Here is a 16,307-nt window from a genome sequence, read left to right on the forward strand (position 1 = left end):
TCACTTGACCTTGCTTGCCTTAGTTTCCTTATCCATAAAATGAGCTGGAGAAGGAAATGTCAAACCACTTCAGTATCTTTGATAAGTAAACCCCAAATGGGATCACAAAAAGAGTTGTACACAAAGGAACAACAGCTACTATCACCTATTTAAGAGTCCCTCCTCCCCCTAAAGTTTTCTTGCCAATCATAGATATCAGTCATTTGCTCTTGACCACTTTGTTTAAACTTTATTTTCATGTACAGCTTCAGATTATATAAAACATAGAAAATGGAATATTTTAAAGGCACATTAAGTAGAAAGAACCTAGCTATTCTAAAATCACATTTGTTTTAACACTAATCATCTAATTCAGTTTCTAGGCTTTTCCCCACCCCCAGCATTTCCCCATCACCACCATCACCCCCAATATACAAAATTGTACAACTTGCTCTTTTTAAGGAACTGTTACTGTGAATTAGTTTAGTGATCCCCATCCAGGCAGTTTTAATCACTATGCAGCTTCAATCTAGAGCACTGTGTGTTTAGTGTAAGTGCACAAGCAAACAGGAACTTGGGTATCAAAAATCTCTTCATTCAGCTAATAGTGGGAGTCATTATCCCACATGGGGGAGTTGGGCATGTCCACCAGGGCGTGTGTGCCTATACGGAGCAGCGATTGTGTAGCACGGGAGTTGGTGTTCACAAGGCATCTTGGATCTTTCCAATTCTATGAATTAAATATCTGGGGGACCTCCAACCCAGGCCGTCCCGGAAGGCTCACCATAGTGGGTGGGTGGCCATAAGAGGCCCAGAGTCATGCGTCTGGGTCTCCGAGACCTGATCTTACTTTAAGTTAGCAAGGCTGGAAACCTTACTTCTCTCTTTCTTTCTCTTTAGTAATAAATACTTACAAATTTGGTATAAAGTCTCCAAGATTGATTTTTGTTATAACACACCATGGAATACCTGTGTCCATCTATCTACTCTGGGCAATCATTTAGAAATTTATTGAGCTAATTTAAAAGGAGGGGAGGAAAAAGACCTGCAGTGGTTTTTAATGCAAGTGAACAAAATCAGCTGTCGGTCTCTACCAGGTCACCTCTAGAAAACAGAATTGCATAAAAAGATTACACAACGCACAAACTTGATTTTTATAATAGAAGTTAAAAAAATTTGGTCCTAATATTCACTTCATAAAGACAGCCTGGCATTGTGGTTAGAACAGTGGGCCTGAAATCAAATTCTGCCTGTAACACTATGTTGCTGGGAAAGCCACTTAACCAGCTCCTTACTGGTTTTCTAGTAAGTCCTAGGCAGATGGTGACCTGCATTGGTGAGAAAGTTCTCACGCTGGGACAGCTGACAAACCCTGACCGCAGACCCTTCAGGGTTGGCACCGATTTTCTCTTCGAGTTGATAAAATACTTTGGTAACTAGTATCAAGAAATAACCACCGATCTTGCCTGGTGGGACATTTTATTTTCTCATTTTTTTCTTTCTTTTTATCTTTACATCAGAAACGAATTAATTTCTTCACCTTTCATATGCTGGCTTTTCTCTAACCCTCACAAATGTCATTCATTGCACTTTGGGGAAAAAAAGTTTGTTTACTCTTTCCAGGAACTTGCCAGCCTAGATAGATAGAGGCATCTATGCAGTCCTGAGACACTGCTGGATACACCCAATCATTTCCAGATTGTATTTAATAGGCCACTAAAAAGGCTATTCCACCCCCCTGACTGTAACCCTAACATAGAAAGCTTCATGGGCCCTGTAGCCTGATTTTCCTGCATGAATCCTTCCAATAATTCGATAAGAGATCCATCCACAAATAACATTCTTCCAACCAGGGAAGCTGTGATTCTCCCGCTATTAGGCTAGTAGGCAGGTGGTAAGGCTGCCATGACTGTTGGCTACCCAAGGATTCCCATGTGGTCTTCACTTGTAGGTGAGACAGAGCCCCACTGGTGCTCCAATCTGAGGTGGACCAACCTGTTCAGACAAGCTACTCTCTTCCCACCTCCTGGGTTGATCTGACAGTGTAGAGATCGCCATTACATTGAGCAAAATGGAAAATACAAAAAGCTACATTTAAATAACACCCATGGTGTGACAAGACAGACCAATGACAGAAAGGGGTGAGGTTAGAACAACACTTCCTCTCAAGGCCCGGGTGAGAGAGAAATGCACTCACACAAATACACACATACATCCATATACACATAGGTGTACATGGGGACACCCCGACATACCTTCTTTTAAAAAAAAGGGAAATTGCCACACTGGTGGAGGCCTGGGCTCATTGGGGATTTCCTGGTGTCTTTAAGTCACACCACAAACCTAACATTATTTATCTATATAAATATTTAAAAAAAACCCAAAACAAAACCTCCCCCTCCCCACTAACCTACTCATCTGTTAAATCTTCAATGGAAGATTATGCAAAGTATTATATGTGTGTAACCCATACAGTACGAGGCTTACTGAATGCCACTGGAGTGAGTCAAAGGCAACTATATTTAGGCTCATCTACATAAGTGCAATAGAATTTAAAGATACACACACTCTCTAGATTTATCCACTGAGGAGACGGAAGGACAGCTGGTCGTGTGTTATTTAGGGAAGGATGTCCATCCAGCTACTGGACTTGGGCAACCCGCCGTTATTGGAGATGTTTGCGGTAGGGCGAGCCAGGCGGGGATCCAAAGGGATATTCGAATCTTGTCCTTTTAGCTACTTTCTCAATCAGCCACCTAGGAGTGGGGCTAGATGGGGAAGGGAGAGAAGCTTCCAACTCTAGGCTCTGTGGAGGTTTGGGCTCACGGAACATGGCTGACCTTTGGGGAAGGCTTTGGAATTCCTTTCCGCTGTGTCTGAGGGGAGGCGCTTGCTTTGTCACAGAGGACGGGCAGAGAGAGCGTTACCTCCTGCACTTCATCTACCCATCGCCTTTTAAGAGGCCCATTCAACCACAGTAACCTGGCCTGTTTGCTTTGGGGGGCCGGGGATAGGAGAGAGAAACAAACCCTGAAAGATTCCAAAGGCAACGCTTTGAGCCCCAAACTGAATAGATCAAGAAGGTTAGCAAACTCCTACTGAGATACTGAGACGTCATTTGGAGCTAGCACTACCAAGGCTGAGAGGCGGCCAAGCTTTGGCCAATGGGGTCCCCTAGTTCTCACCTGAGGTCTGTTCTGCACCCCCAGTCCCTCTCGCTAAGGTGACGACGCCATTGTTGGTAACTTCCCGAAGCTGCTCTGCACAAAGAGCAGGGGAAAGGGAGAATGATCACTGCAGAAATCAAGGCTGATTTTTTTGTCAAGGCAAGTGGTTTTCCCAGCAAGAGCCACCGCATTTAACTGTACACATTCACAAGCCACCACAGGACTGACTAGCATCTTGTGGTTAGCACACGCGGACACACACACCAGACAATCCAACCAACTCTGGCCTTTGCAAACTTCTCCTGGGACTAGCGGGGCTAATGGTGTCAGCTGACCTACAGTCTTTGGTTTTGTTTTCTCACTGTTGCTTTTCCCCTACCCCTCGGATTCCACCTTCTTCCTCTATGGCCCATACCAAGCCATGGAGGAATAAGAACCTCGGGAGAGGGTGTTGACTGGTCAGATGTGCTGTCACATGAGCCCTGCGGGATGAGGAAGGGGAGGGGCTTGTTAGTATCTGGTTGCATCCAATCACAGGCACCCTCAGGTTAAGAAACATTATGCTGAGGAAATCAGATTGTTAGCTTGTCTTGTTCAACCTCTTGGGTGGCCAAGTGTTCCAGAATACTGCCTGTTCCTTTTCAGAGTCTTTCTATCATATATCAAGGATGCAGAACCTTTTTTTTTCTTCCACTTTTCAAAGAAACAATACTTTTGCTACAAAACCAAAAAAAAAAAAAGATTATATACAAATTGGTTATTGGAATTTGGGTTCTCTACTATAGTGATGGAAAGTTAGCTCCGGGGGGTTTATTTGCGCTTTCTCAGTATTAGGTACATTATGCCGCTGATCAGAGTAAAGGCAAAAGCGATCCAGGCCAAGATAAAGGAATAGCCATAATTCCCGTTGGAAGTTCCTTGGTAAAACATGTTATTATTATGAATTTCCTCACGCTGGTTTGTGTAAACGGATGCAGCAATCATGACACACAGACCTGTCGGGGAAAAGAAAGATGGAAATAAATTGCTGGAAAACCAATTTATGCTCTACAACCAAAAGAAGGATCCACCCTAATCCCCAGCCCTATCTGTGAATGGCTTTATTGTGGTGACCAATGACCAGTGGAGGAATGTCATGGGCGCTTGCTTTCCAGACTTCTCAAAAGAAATCCCAATGTTAGAATCACAGACATAAATGTATTTCAATGGCTCCCTCCCACTCCAAGGTAAAATATAAGGCTCTTCACAATCTGGGTCCATCCACATTCCTCTTTTCCTCTCATTTTCTCTTCTCTAAATGGAAGTGGTGCTCTTTTTTTAATTTTACATCAATATCACTTATCAACAACTCCCTCCTGCCCACTTGAACCTTCTCTTATACAAAGAAATAGTTATTTACTTTATTTCACTCCCCTCCACACACTCTGAATTTTAGCCAAACTGGACTACCAGCTTTTCCCCATAACCAAAATGCCATCCATCATCTCTTGCCTTTGCACATTCACGAAGACCATCCCTTGGTCCTCCCTCGCTCCCGATACCTCTAATATACTCCCTCTTCACCTCTGCCTTTCAAAATAATTTTCTACCTTCAGGATTGAATTGAGATATGACTTCTGCTACTGGAGATTTCCCTGATCCTCCCAGCTTAAACTGCTCTCTCTATGTTCATATTTCCCTATTACTTAGTCAGCACCTTAATTCGAATTTATGATGCAGACTATACTATAATCTCTCCTTTGCCCCCTCACACTCTTACTTTATATTGTATATATCTTCCCAGATGTCATATTCCCTATTAAAATTTAGGAACTTGTGGGCAGAGATTCTGTTTTACATGTTTTCTGTATCAGCACCTAGAATCAGGTATATCTTATATATATATAATACATATTTATATAATAATATAATAAAATATGATTTAAGAAATATCTATATGTCATAATAATATAGAATATGTATAAGTAATATATAATATATGATATAACATATAATATATAATAAAATAATATATTTTAATATAAATATTTTATATAAATAAAAAAATTATATATATGTACATATATATCTATTAAATCCAGGTCCAGCACTTTATTGCTATGAGGAACTCCCAGTCACACATGGGTATATGTCGGAGGCAGGATTTGAACCAAAATTTGTTTTATTCTAAGGCCAACTCCTTTTCTTTTATGCTGTTTTGTTTTTTTCCATTTGCACACATTGTAGTAGGCACTTAATAAATATTTGGCGAATCTCGAGAATCTATCCCTTTAGGGCAGTAGACCTCAAGTAAGGTTCTCCACTTCACACTGATGCTATTTTTTGCCTTAGTGGAGAAAAAAGTCCAATAACTTTATTCTCAGAAGAGTATGACAGATTCATTTGGGCTATATGGAGAATATAACAAATGCGGATTTGACCACAGGCTAGGTCCCTGGGAAGGTTTGGGTGATGAGGAATATTTTACATGATGGTTAGGGCACTTGGGTCTAAGGAAACTAGTCTTGCTCAGCACAACCAGGAGGCCAGCTAATTCAGAATTTGAAAGTACATTTGAGGAGATCAAGTGAAAAGGGTTACCACCAAACACTGCACTATGGACAAGAAGAGAGACCTAAATAGATTTAAGTTTTTCAGGGCATCAAGGTGGCACAGTGGATAGCATGTTGGGCCTGGAGTCAGGGAGACTCATTTTTGTGAGTTCAGATCTGGCCACAGATGCTTACTAGCTGTATGACTTTGCAGAAGTCACTTACCCTGCTCGCCTCAGTTTCCTCATCTGTTAAATGAACTGGAGAAGAAAATGGCAAACCACTCCAATATCTTTGCTAAGAAAACCCCAAAATGAAAGAATTGGCCATGACTGAACAACAATAAATGCCCTTCATATGGTGAAGGTTTAATAAAAGTCTATAAAGAATGACAGGAGAACATCACCAGGAGGGAACATAAAACTTCTTCATTCTATTTCATTTTAAGAAGATTCCTAATTTGGAAAAGTGATCTGTACTAAATACAACCTGCTGATTTCAGGCAGAGATGTGACCAGTTTCTGCCTTGGAGCAAAAAGTTGCTATAGGGTATATGGGGTTCTTACCCCCCCTTTTTTGGGGGGTATCACTAACCCTTTTGTCAGTCTTGGAAGGCTATTCCTTCTCAGATTAATGCTAATTTAGAAATTAATAAATTAAGAAAATGCTAAATTTTAGGTAGAGGTTAATGAAAACAAAGATTTTTTTCCTAACCAAGTTCATATATCCCTGAAACATATCCATGGATCCCTGGGAGATCCATGAACCCCAGAGTATAAGTTTACCTCTAGTAAAGGGTCTAGTTAGTTGTGCTAATTAAATTAAACTCCAGAAATGGGACAGACCAGATCAGAAATAAAGGCCCTTCATATCCCAATATTGAAATCTTTTTCTTTCTTCCGTACTCAACTTGGGTGCCACCTTCATCAAGAAACCTAACTCGTGGTCTCTCTAGCTAAGAATTATCCCTCAATTTTAAAACCCTTCTTTACTCCTATCTTTCTTTGCATCATATTTCTTTGCATTCTTCTTTGCATCATATTTATCTATGCACTTATTCTCCTTTTAAGACTACAAGTCTACTTGAGCCCAGAGAATGTGCTAATTTTCATCTGTCTGTTCCTAAAGCCTAGTAAAATGCCTTTTACATAATAGATAATTACTAGAAATTTGTTGCATTAAAAAAAAAAATCCAGGGGGCAGCTGGGTAGCTCAGTGGATTGAGAGTCAGGCCTAGAGATGGGAGGTTCTGGGTTCAAATTTGACCTCAGACACTTCCCAGCTGTGTGACCCTGGGCAAGTCACTTGACCCCCATTTCCTAGCCCTTACCACTCTTCTGCTTTGGAGCTAATGCATAGTATTGATTACAAGACGGAAGGTAAGGGTTTAAAAAAAATCCAATAAAAACAAGTCAGAAGAAATGGAATTTTTTGGAATGAGTCAAGGCTCAGAAGGTTCAGTCCATTCTGTGAGGCTCCCGGTGGCCATTGCTCATTGGAACCCATGGTACCCAACTGGAGATTGATTTCGTAGTTGTGTAAATTTCAACTTCCCATCCTTGTGACTCATAGAAGTGTTTGACTGGAAATATTGACTGTGCTTCCCTCATGGCCCATCATTTTACTTACATGACAGCAGCTGGATAATTGAAGTTAGAACAAATCTCTCTCCTTGCTTCAGGCGGAAGAGTTGGAGCACAAAGACAAAGAGGGCTATGCAGCAAAGGATGGTGGAGAGGATCATGGTGGCTTGAACAGCTTGGACTGTTGCATAACCTGGGAAGAAGACAGAGGCTATCTATAACTTGATTTCCTTCAGCTGGCTGCAGTCCTGCCTTGATAAGGCTTAAATGCAAAATGAGGATCGCCCTCAGATTAAAAAGAAAATGTTCTTGGAGAGGGTAATACATTAAGCCACCACCAATTACCTAGAAACACAGTCCCTCGGCTGGATTGCTCACAACCACCTCATTCGTTTTTTGCTACACCCTCTCCATTCTCCCTGCCTTTGTTCATGAGGAATCCCAGAATATTAGAGGTGGAGGTGACTTTGAAGTCCAAAGGTTCTTAGTCTTTTTGTGCATCATGGATCTAGGGGTGTGCTGGTTGTGTTCAACAACCAGCTCGCTGGGGGGGAGAAAAACATATCTTAGGATACACTTTTAAGTTTAATCTGCACTACTGACATTTTCTCCATCATTTCCATAAGTGAGACCATCAACAAAGCCATGATTTAGAATGACTACCATCTCCAAGGTGTAAATGCTCACACTGAAAATTTAACAATCAACTCACAAGGTGTTTTTTAGCAGATTCCAGCATACTATTGCACGGACCCTCTTGGCAGGCTGGTGCCTTTCTCAGAATAATGTCTTTAGATGCATAAAATGGAATTTGGGGGATTACAAAGGAAACAAAATACAGTTATGTGTTTTATATGATAACATATGTATAACCAACATCAGATTGCTTACCATCTGTCTCAGGGAGGGGGAAGGAAAGAAAGGGAGGGAAAGAATTTGAAACTCAGAATGTTAAAAAATGAATGCTAAAATTATTTCCATGTGCAATTGGGAAAAGGTAAAAACATTGCTGAAGAAATATAGTTAATCAAATTAAAAAAAATATTCATGGACCTCAGGTTAGGAACCCTACATATATAATCATAATAACAATAAGAACCCTTGATATAGTCATAATTACAATAATAGTTTATAGTAAAAGTTAAAATTAAATCTCAATAATAAAAATATTATATTTTAAGGGATTTATTAATGATCATTAGAAATCAAGGAATAAAGAAGATACAAATAAAGATCATATGCCCGTGGCTGATCAGCCAGTTCAAATGCCTGCCTTACCACCTCCAAGCTCGGCACGGGAAGTAAAGAGGTGGGACCCTCCACATCCCTGCTAATATCCCCTGTCTACAGGAAGTATGTAATGACAGGAAGTCAGTGGGCTCCTAGGAAATGTAGTTCTTTTTTAGGGTAACAGATTTCAATTATACAAGGAGATAGCTGTGTGGCTCAGTGGTTTGAGAGCCAGGTTCTGCATTTAAATCTGGCCTCAGATATTGTCTAGCTGTGTGACCCTGGGCAAGTCACTTAACCCCCACTGCCTAGCCCTTACCACTCTTCTGCCTTGGAACCAATACAAAGTATTGATTCTAAGATGGAAGGTAAAGGTTTAAAAATATATATGATAGAGGTCAGGTAAGTGGCTCAGTTGATTGAGAGCCAGGCATAGAGAAGGAGGGTCTTGAGTTCAAATCTGGCCTCAGACACTTCCTAGCTGTGTGACCCTGGGCAAGTCACTTAACCCCAATTGCCTAGCCCTTACTGCTCTTCTACCTTGGAACCAACACATAGTATTGATTCTAAGATGGAAGGTAAGGGTTTTTAAAAAATAACAACAACAATAATAGGTATCATTAATATAGTGCTTTAAAGGTTTCTAAAACATTTTACATACACTGTTTCTTCCCTTTGATTCTTAACAACCCTGTGAGGTAGGTGCTATTATTATCCCCATTTTTTAGATGTGGAAACTGAGGTGGAAAGAGGTTGTGACTCACCCATGGTTATATAGAAGGGCTCACAGAGCAGGAAACACTGAAGGAAGGGGGAGATCTTAACAGAGAGACATAAAGTAATGCACAAAGGGAGAGGAATAGGGAGGAAGCATGTGATTATTTCCTGGCCTTTGAGTGAGAAAGCCTGGGATCGAGTTTCAGCTCCACCTGAGGGACAAGTGAACATTGACTAAGTGCCTGCTTTCAGGCTGTGGGCACGTTATTTCATTTTTCTGGGCTTCCATTTCTTCAGCTGCAAAATGAAGAATTAGACGAAGCCAGGCTAATTGTCCTGGAACAGCGAGAGGGCATCGCAGATGGAGCTCTGGCCATGGAATAAGGAAGCTCAAATTCTTCTAACAGGGCTCTGTCATTGGCATTGCTTTGAAATGAATGGCTGAAGAGTGACAGCTAAGGTTTCTCGTTCTGATTAAGCCAAGGACTTCAGACTAACAGACGTATCTAATGTCGTTTTGGAACACGAAAGAGGAAAAGAAGGGGCTCGGCGTGCTTCCACAGTGTGGAATTTGACCACAGACAAAATGAACAAGGTCCTCGCAGGATACGATTGTCCCACGATTGTCCCACCACCTATGCACAAGTTCCCCAAGACAGTAGGAAAGAGTGTAAAGAGTGTTGGACCTGGAACCAGGAAGCCTTGGGTTCAAGTCCTACCTCTGACACTAGCTGTGCTAGTCACTGGAAAAGTCACTTAACCTTCCCAAGTCCCAGTAAAAAAAAAACCCCACCAAAAACAAATCCATCTGTAAAACTGGATAAATTATCTGCAGTATCTCCCTGTCACAGACCTGCCACACAAGCTATATGCCCATGGACAGGGTGACTAACAAGTGTGTATTAAGCAGATACCCCATGCCAGACACTGTGCCAGGGGCCGGGGATGCAAAGACAATGAATGAAGTAATCTCTATCTGCAAGGAGTCTGCATTTTAACAAAGGAGATGGCAGGGACATGTACAGGTGTGTAGAATAAAGTATAAGAATAGATAGGGTAGGAGGGAGCACAGTTGTGGGTCTCAGGAGAACCTGGGTTCAAATCTGGTCTCAAATACTTCTTAGCTGTGTGACCCTGGGAAAGTCACTGAACCCCAAAGACCTAGCCACTGCTGCTCTGCTGTCTTAGAACTGACACAAAGGTAAAGATTTTTTAAAAAGAAAAAAAAAAGAGTAGATCCAAAGTGGTTAAATACAAAGTAATTGGGAGATTCAGGAAAGTCTGTATCCATCCGGATAATGGCACTGAGCTGTGACTTAAAGGAAGAAAGAGATTCTCTGAGATGGAGGAGGTGAGGAAGGAATACATTCCAGGTTTAGGCGATGGCCAGGGCCAAGGTACAGAAATAAGAGTTAAATCAATAAACCTCAATAAACCTCAGTTTTTTCATCTTCAAAATGGGTATACTGAAACCTGAAAACTTATGTGAGTCTCACACAAGATAATGTCTCTAAGGTACTTCATAAGCTTTCAATCACTATTAAGTGTCAGTTATTAAAATTCCAAGAAACAGTCTGGTACTCACCAGTAAAGGAGTCATCGATTTCTGTACAATTAGTGTTGTTGTGACACACTCTCCAGATGTCTGTGAAGAATTCTTCTCCTACCCACCAGGCCTGTAACACAGAATGAAATACAGAGAAGGTCCACAGAGGAAAAGGCAACTTGGGTGACGCCACCTACAAGCTGCCGTCTTGATTCAAGCCCAAGGATTTTGTCCTTTGCTGGTACTGTAGCCCACCTCTGTATTTTGTTCAAAGGTTTTCCTTTCCTGAAACAACAACCATCCCAGCTCCCAAAGATGGAACTCAGGAGCTCCACTGGATTATTTTAAGATCAGAAAGTTCTCCTTTTTCTGAGTTCAGATCTGGCTTTAGATACTGCCAAGCTGGGTGACCCTGGGCAAGTCACATAAACTTGTATATCTGAGTTCAGATCTGACTGTAGATACTTGCAAGCTGGGTGACCCTGGGCAAGTCACATAACCTTGTTTGCCTCAGTTTCCTCATATGCAAAATGAGCTGAGGAAGGAAATGGCAAACCATTCTAGTAACTTTGCCAAGAAAACCCCAGATGGGGTTGCAAAAAATTAAACATGACTGAAATGACTGAACAACTAGCTCTTCTAGAGGCAACATGGAAGTGTCCATGGAAAAGGCAAGTCCAGATAAGAACTCAGTACACGAAGTCTTTCACAGCTCCTGGGTCCTTGGGGCATTTATCCCTCTAGAGAGCTAATTCTGTCAGGATAAAATGCTTGCCTATAGAAGCAAACCCAAAAGAAGAGCTCTCCCTGGTCCTTCTGGGAGTCAAGAGAAAAGGGCTTGAACCATGGAAATTCCTGATACTGTAGAGAATAAGAGTCTCTTAGAGGTTAAATAACTTGCACAAAGTCACATAATCAGTAAATGACAGAAACAGGACTTGAACTTATCATTTTTGTTCTGAGTTCCATAGTCTTCATACCCCAACCCACTATCTATATCTATGTGGAGGAAACATTACCTATCTGGTACGGTTTGAAGCTCTGAAAGTTCTATTTACCTCAGAGCCTTCGTTTCCTCATCTGTAAAATGGGGAGAATAAAAATAGCTGCCCTATCCCACCTAACAGAGTTGTTTTGAGGAAGGTGCTATGCAGTCATATATAAATGTGAGCTATTGTAGTCCCCATTCCCCCCAGCCCAGTCTTGAAATTTCTGAAAATTCTCACCACGTGGGCAATACATTTATGTAAATTCATCTCACAGGGTAATTGGGGTCCTGTCCTAAGGAATGGGAAATGGGATGGAGAAACAGACAGCCAAATTAGGCCTCTTTTGCCCAGGGAAAGAGGAACATGAAGAGAGAGAAAGCCTCTGGCTTCTTCATCTATCTCAGTCATAGTCTCCCAACAGCTGTAGACCATAAAAAAACCACTCAGCTACTTGGGTGACTTGATTTCCTGGGATTTACCTACTCCTTTTGTGTCTGGTTTTCATTGCACCAGGCCAAAGAGGGAATGTCAAGGAGACAGAGAGCACACCTATTTTATAACCCCCTTTTTGTGGGTATTTATTAATGGATTGTATATCATTATCGGGCAGCAAGGAGGCATAATGGGCAGAGTACTGGGCTTGGAGTCAGGAAGACTCATCTTCCTGAGTTCAATACAGCTTCAGACACTTGCTAGCTGTGTGATCTAGAATGAGTCATTTAACCCTGTTTGTCTTAGTTCCTAATCTGCAAAATGAGCTGAAGAAGGAATTGGCAAACCACTCCAGAATCTTTGCCAAGAAAACCCCAAAGGGGGTCAAAAAGAGTCAGACACTGGAAACAACGCAACATTGGCCACTGTACTTGCATCTCAAGTTGGGCAGGTTTTGATTTGGACCAAAATTGCAGGAAAAGGCATCATTGGGGAAGGCAGACTGACGTAGAGTTCCCTAGTGAAAAGCCTTGGCCAAGAGGAAGCAATATGGACGTTGGGGCACCTCTGGAGCAAGGAGGCAGGTTCCCAAAACAAATTCTTGCCACCTTGTCATTCTGCCCACATCTCTCCCCAAGATTTGCCAAATCATCCAGAAAATAGGAGGGACTTGTGGTGAATGTACATATAAGGGATTTCTTCCTCGATGGGAGACTGAATGAAATGATTGCTAAGATCCTTTTCAAGTCTAAATTCTATAAATCTGTGATTCTATGACTAGTTGTGAGGTTGGAGCAGAAGGGAAAGGAACTTACATTGTCAATGGTGGCGATGAACAGCAATGCTGCCGAGGTGATGTGAAACACAATGATGAAAGCCAGAAGCACCAACATTCTCACAGTGAGGGTGGGGAAGGGGATCCCCTTCAAAATCAAGTCAAAACTGTTCAAACAAAGAAAACAGATCCAAGTCCATAAACATACTCTTTTAAAAATGAGATTCTTTCACATACATTCCTCTTCAGAGAGGTGGGGACGAGGATGCTAGAGATGCTATTAGATGCAATCATATTCTTTTTTAAACCCTTACTGTCTCAGAATCACTGAGCTACTTAGCTACCTCCAATCATTTTCTTAGTCTGTAACTGTTTTAGTTTACTACAAGGGATGGTTAATTGTAATACAGGGTGGATTCAACAGGAGAGAATTGTATTTTAAAAACAAAGGACAGCAAGAAAACTTTATTTTATTTTTTTAAACTGTTACCTTCTGTCTTGGAATCGATACTCTGTATTGGTTCCAAGGCAGAAGAGTGGTAAGGGCCAGGCAATGGGAGTCAAGTGACTTGCCCAGGGTCACACAGCTGGGAAGTATCTGAGGCTAGATTTGAACCCAGGAACTCCCATCTCTAGGCCTGGCTCTCAATTCACTGAGCTACCCAGCTGCCCCCAAGAAAACTTTTTAAAAATTAGACTATTAAAATTCTTTAAGTAGGATTTTGGGCAACCAGTGTTTCTGGGTATTTCTTAAACTAGAAATTCCACAGGTGAGATCCTCCACAAGTTAGATGCATTTAGGGGCAGGGAAGGAGGGAAGGAAGAAAGGAAGGAAAGGAGGGATGAAGGATGGAAAACAATAGAAAGAAAGATATGTATAATTAACTCCATTCCCCAATGATTTCTCATGGGTGGCAAAGTACAAGGGTCATTCAAATATTTAGACTTAGAAATGTGTCATACTTAACTCCAGATTCAAAAGCGCCACAAAAACAATGGGTTACCTTCCAGAGGGGGATGAGGCTGCTGCTGCCCTACCTCCTGAATGCCTATTTTGGTGGACATATGCCTTGGTTTGCTTTTCTAGGCTTAGAGATGTGGTCTGTATCAATCCACCTAAGCCTTCTCAACTCAGCTCCACTCGTGATCTGTGATACATCTCCCTCCACATACAGAAGTTCAGAGTTAAGGACTGTCCTTGGTCAGGTCACCAAGAAGAACAAGGATGCCCTCCTACTCCCCCTTCCCCAAGAGCTCTTTATCCTAACCATCAGTTTGCTAAGTACCAAGGGCAGAGAATGGATAGGATTTAACCTACTGGGCATTTCTCCTTCGGAGAACATAGTGATCTGGCTAATAGATGCTCTCATCTTTCAGAATGACAGTCCTTTCCTGAGAAAAGGCTTCAGAACAAACTATCGTGCAGCACATCCAGTGAGATGCAGGACTAGCCCCAATAGGTTGACGGCCACCACATTGAATGCCAATATCCTAAATGAGGAACTTGTTGAGGAAAACTGCCAGCTTAAGGAGACTAGAGTAACTTGAACACCCTACACAAAGCCAGTTGATTAAATTTCAAGGGAAGAGATCTTTTCTCCTTCTCCCAAACTATTCAATATGGAAATGAAAAAGTCAGCATCTCTCCATAAAACTGGATGTGTGGATGCCAGATCTAAACAGTTAGAGATAACAGTGGTTAAAATCCCGTCAATAAAACACTTGACAGAGTGCCAAATGTCAGAAGATATTATTGAATTTTCATCTGTCTGTCATTGTGTTACATTTCTGGCAGTCTGCCTGGCAAGACGTGAATACCAATGCAAAGGGGAAACCGAAGGCAAGAAAATCAGTTAAGTGACTATCTCCACCCCATGTACTACTGTTGGTGCAGCCTCCCCACCCAAGCACCATCTCTATCCAATTATTCCTTGATCAGAAATCTTCCCAGCTGTGTGACCCTGGACAAGTCACTTAATCACCACAGCCTAGCACTTACCACTCTTGCCTTGGAGCCAATATACAATATTGATTCCAAAACAGAAGGTAGAGGTTTAAAAAATAAAAGAAAATCCTAAAAGAAAAAGAAAAAATCCTCAGTGGCAACCCTACTGACTAGAGGAAGTTAATGTCCAAATTTCTTAGCCTAGCATTCAAAGCCCAGTACAATCTGGCCTCACCAGGGCTTTTAAGACCCAAAGAGGCACAGTAGATAAAGAGTTCTGGGCCTGAAGGCAGGAAGATTTGAGATACTTACTAGCCATGTGACCCTGGGTGAGTTGTTTACCTTCTGTCTGCCTCAGTTTCTTAAACTGTGAAATAGGGATAATAATAGCATCCACCTCTTAGGGTTGTTGTGAGGATCAAATGAGATTCAGTGCTTAGCACATAGCAGATACTTAATAAATATTTATTCCATTCCCTTCCCTCCCCCTTTACAAACTGTCTACTGTAGCCTCTACTACTGTGACTATCCTCTTCCCTTTGCCGTTACTTTAAGGTCAGGGTTATCACACTTTTCTCACCTACTTTTCCCTGAGCTTGCAGCAGACTTTCCATAACTCTCTGTTCACCATGAAATACATTCCATGGTTTGTCATACCTCTGCACATAGTAAATAAAATAAATACATTTTCCATGAAGAAAACTTTATTTGGTACATAACATTTTTAGTAGCATGAATGAAAAAATTGTTAAATGTTTACTATATGCCAAACACCATGCTAAGCTATGAGAATACACATAGAAAAAAAAAGGGACAGTCCCCGAAGGAAAACTATAGCAAATCTGGACGGCAGAGTGAAGGGCAGAGACATCACCTTGCTGACAAATGTCCATATAGTCAAAGCGATGGTTTTTCCAGTAGCAATGTACAGCTGTGAAAATTGGAGTATAAAGAAAGATGGATGGATGTGGATCAAATTATACTCTCTTTCACATCCGTGTATTTCTGGTTTTATTTGGGGGCTTTGTATGAGTGTGCTCTTCCAACAATGACCAATGTGGAAGTGTGTTTTGCAGGATAATACATGTATGGCCCAGATCAAATCGCTAACCATCTCCAATTCGGGGGAGGGAAGGAAGGGAAGAAGATGGTTTCGATCTCATAATTTTATTTTATTTTTTTAAAAAAACCTTTACCTTCCATCTTAGAATCAATACTATGTGATACTGTGTATTGATTCTAAGGCAGAAGAGGCTAGGCAATGGGGATTAAGTGACTTGCACAGGGTCACACGGCTGGGAAGTGTCTGAGGTCAGATTTGAACCCAGGACCTCCCATCTCTAGGCCTGGCTCTTAATCCACTGAGCCACCCAGATGCCCCCTGGATCTCATAATTTTAGAAAATATATGTTG

The 16,307-nt window shown here is 41.5% G+C and overlaps 1 protein-coding gene across 4 annotated transcripts in view; it reads right to left on the minus strand.

Annotated features, from left to right (window-relative positions):
• Positions 1–202: 202 nt before the first annotated feature.
• The window catches only part of EMP2 (epithelial membrane protein 2), a 60,302-nt gene continuing 44,197 nt past the window's right edge, over positions 203–16,307 (minus strand). For all 4 annotated transcript variants that reach the window (XM_007498651.3, XM_056806143.1, XM_056806142.1 and 1 more), the window contains 4 exons: positions 12,990–13,116; positions 10,793–10,883; positions 7,307–7,453; positions 203–4,141 (listed from right to left, as the gene is read on the minus strand). In XM_007498651.3, coding sequence (XP_007498713.1) covers positions 3,957–4,141; positions 7,307–7,453; positions 10,793–10,883; positions 12,990–13,067 — 501 coding nt within the window. In that variant the 5' untranslated portion in view covers positions 13,068–13,116 and the 3' untranslated portion in view covers positions 203–3,956. The remainder of the gene's footprint in view (positions 4,142–7,306; positions 7,454–10,792; positions 10,884–12,989; positions 13,117–16,307) is intronic.

Source organism: Monodelphis domestica, chromosome 7, assembly GCF_027887165.1.
Source record: "Monodelphis domestica isolate mMonDom1 chromosome 7, mMonDom1.pri, whole genome shotgun sequence".
Classification (NCBI taxonomy): Eukaryota; Metazoa; Chordata; class Mammalia; order Didelphimorphia; family Didelphidae; genus Monodelphis; species Monodelphis domestica.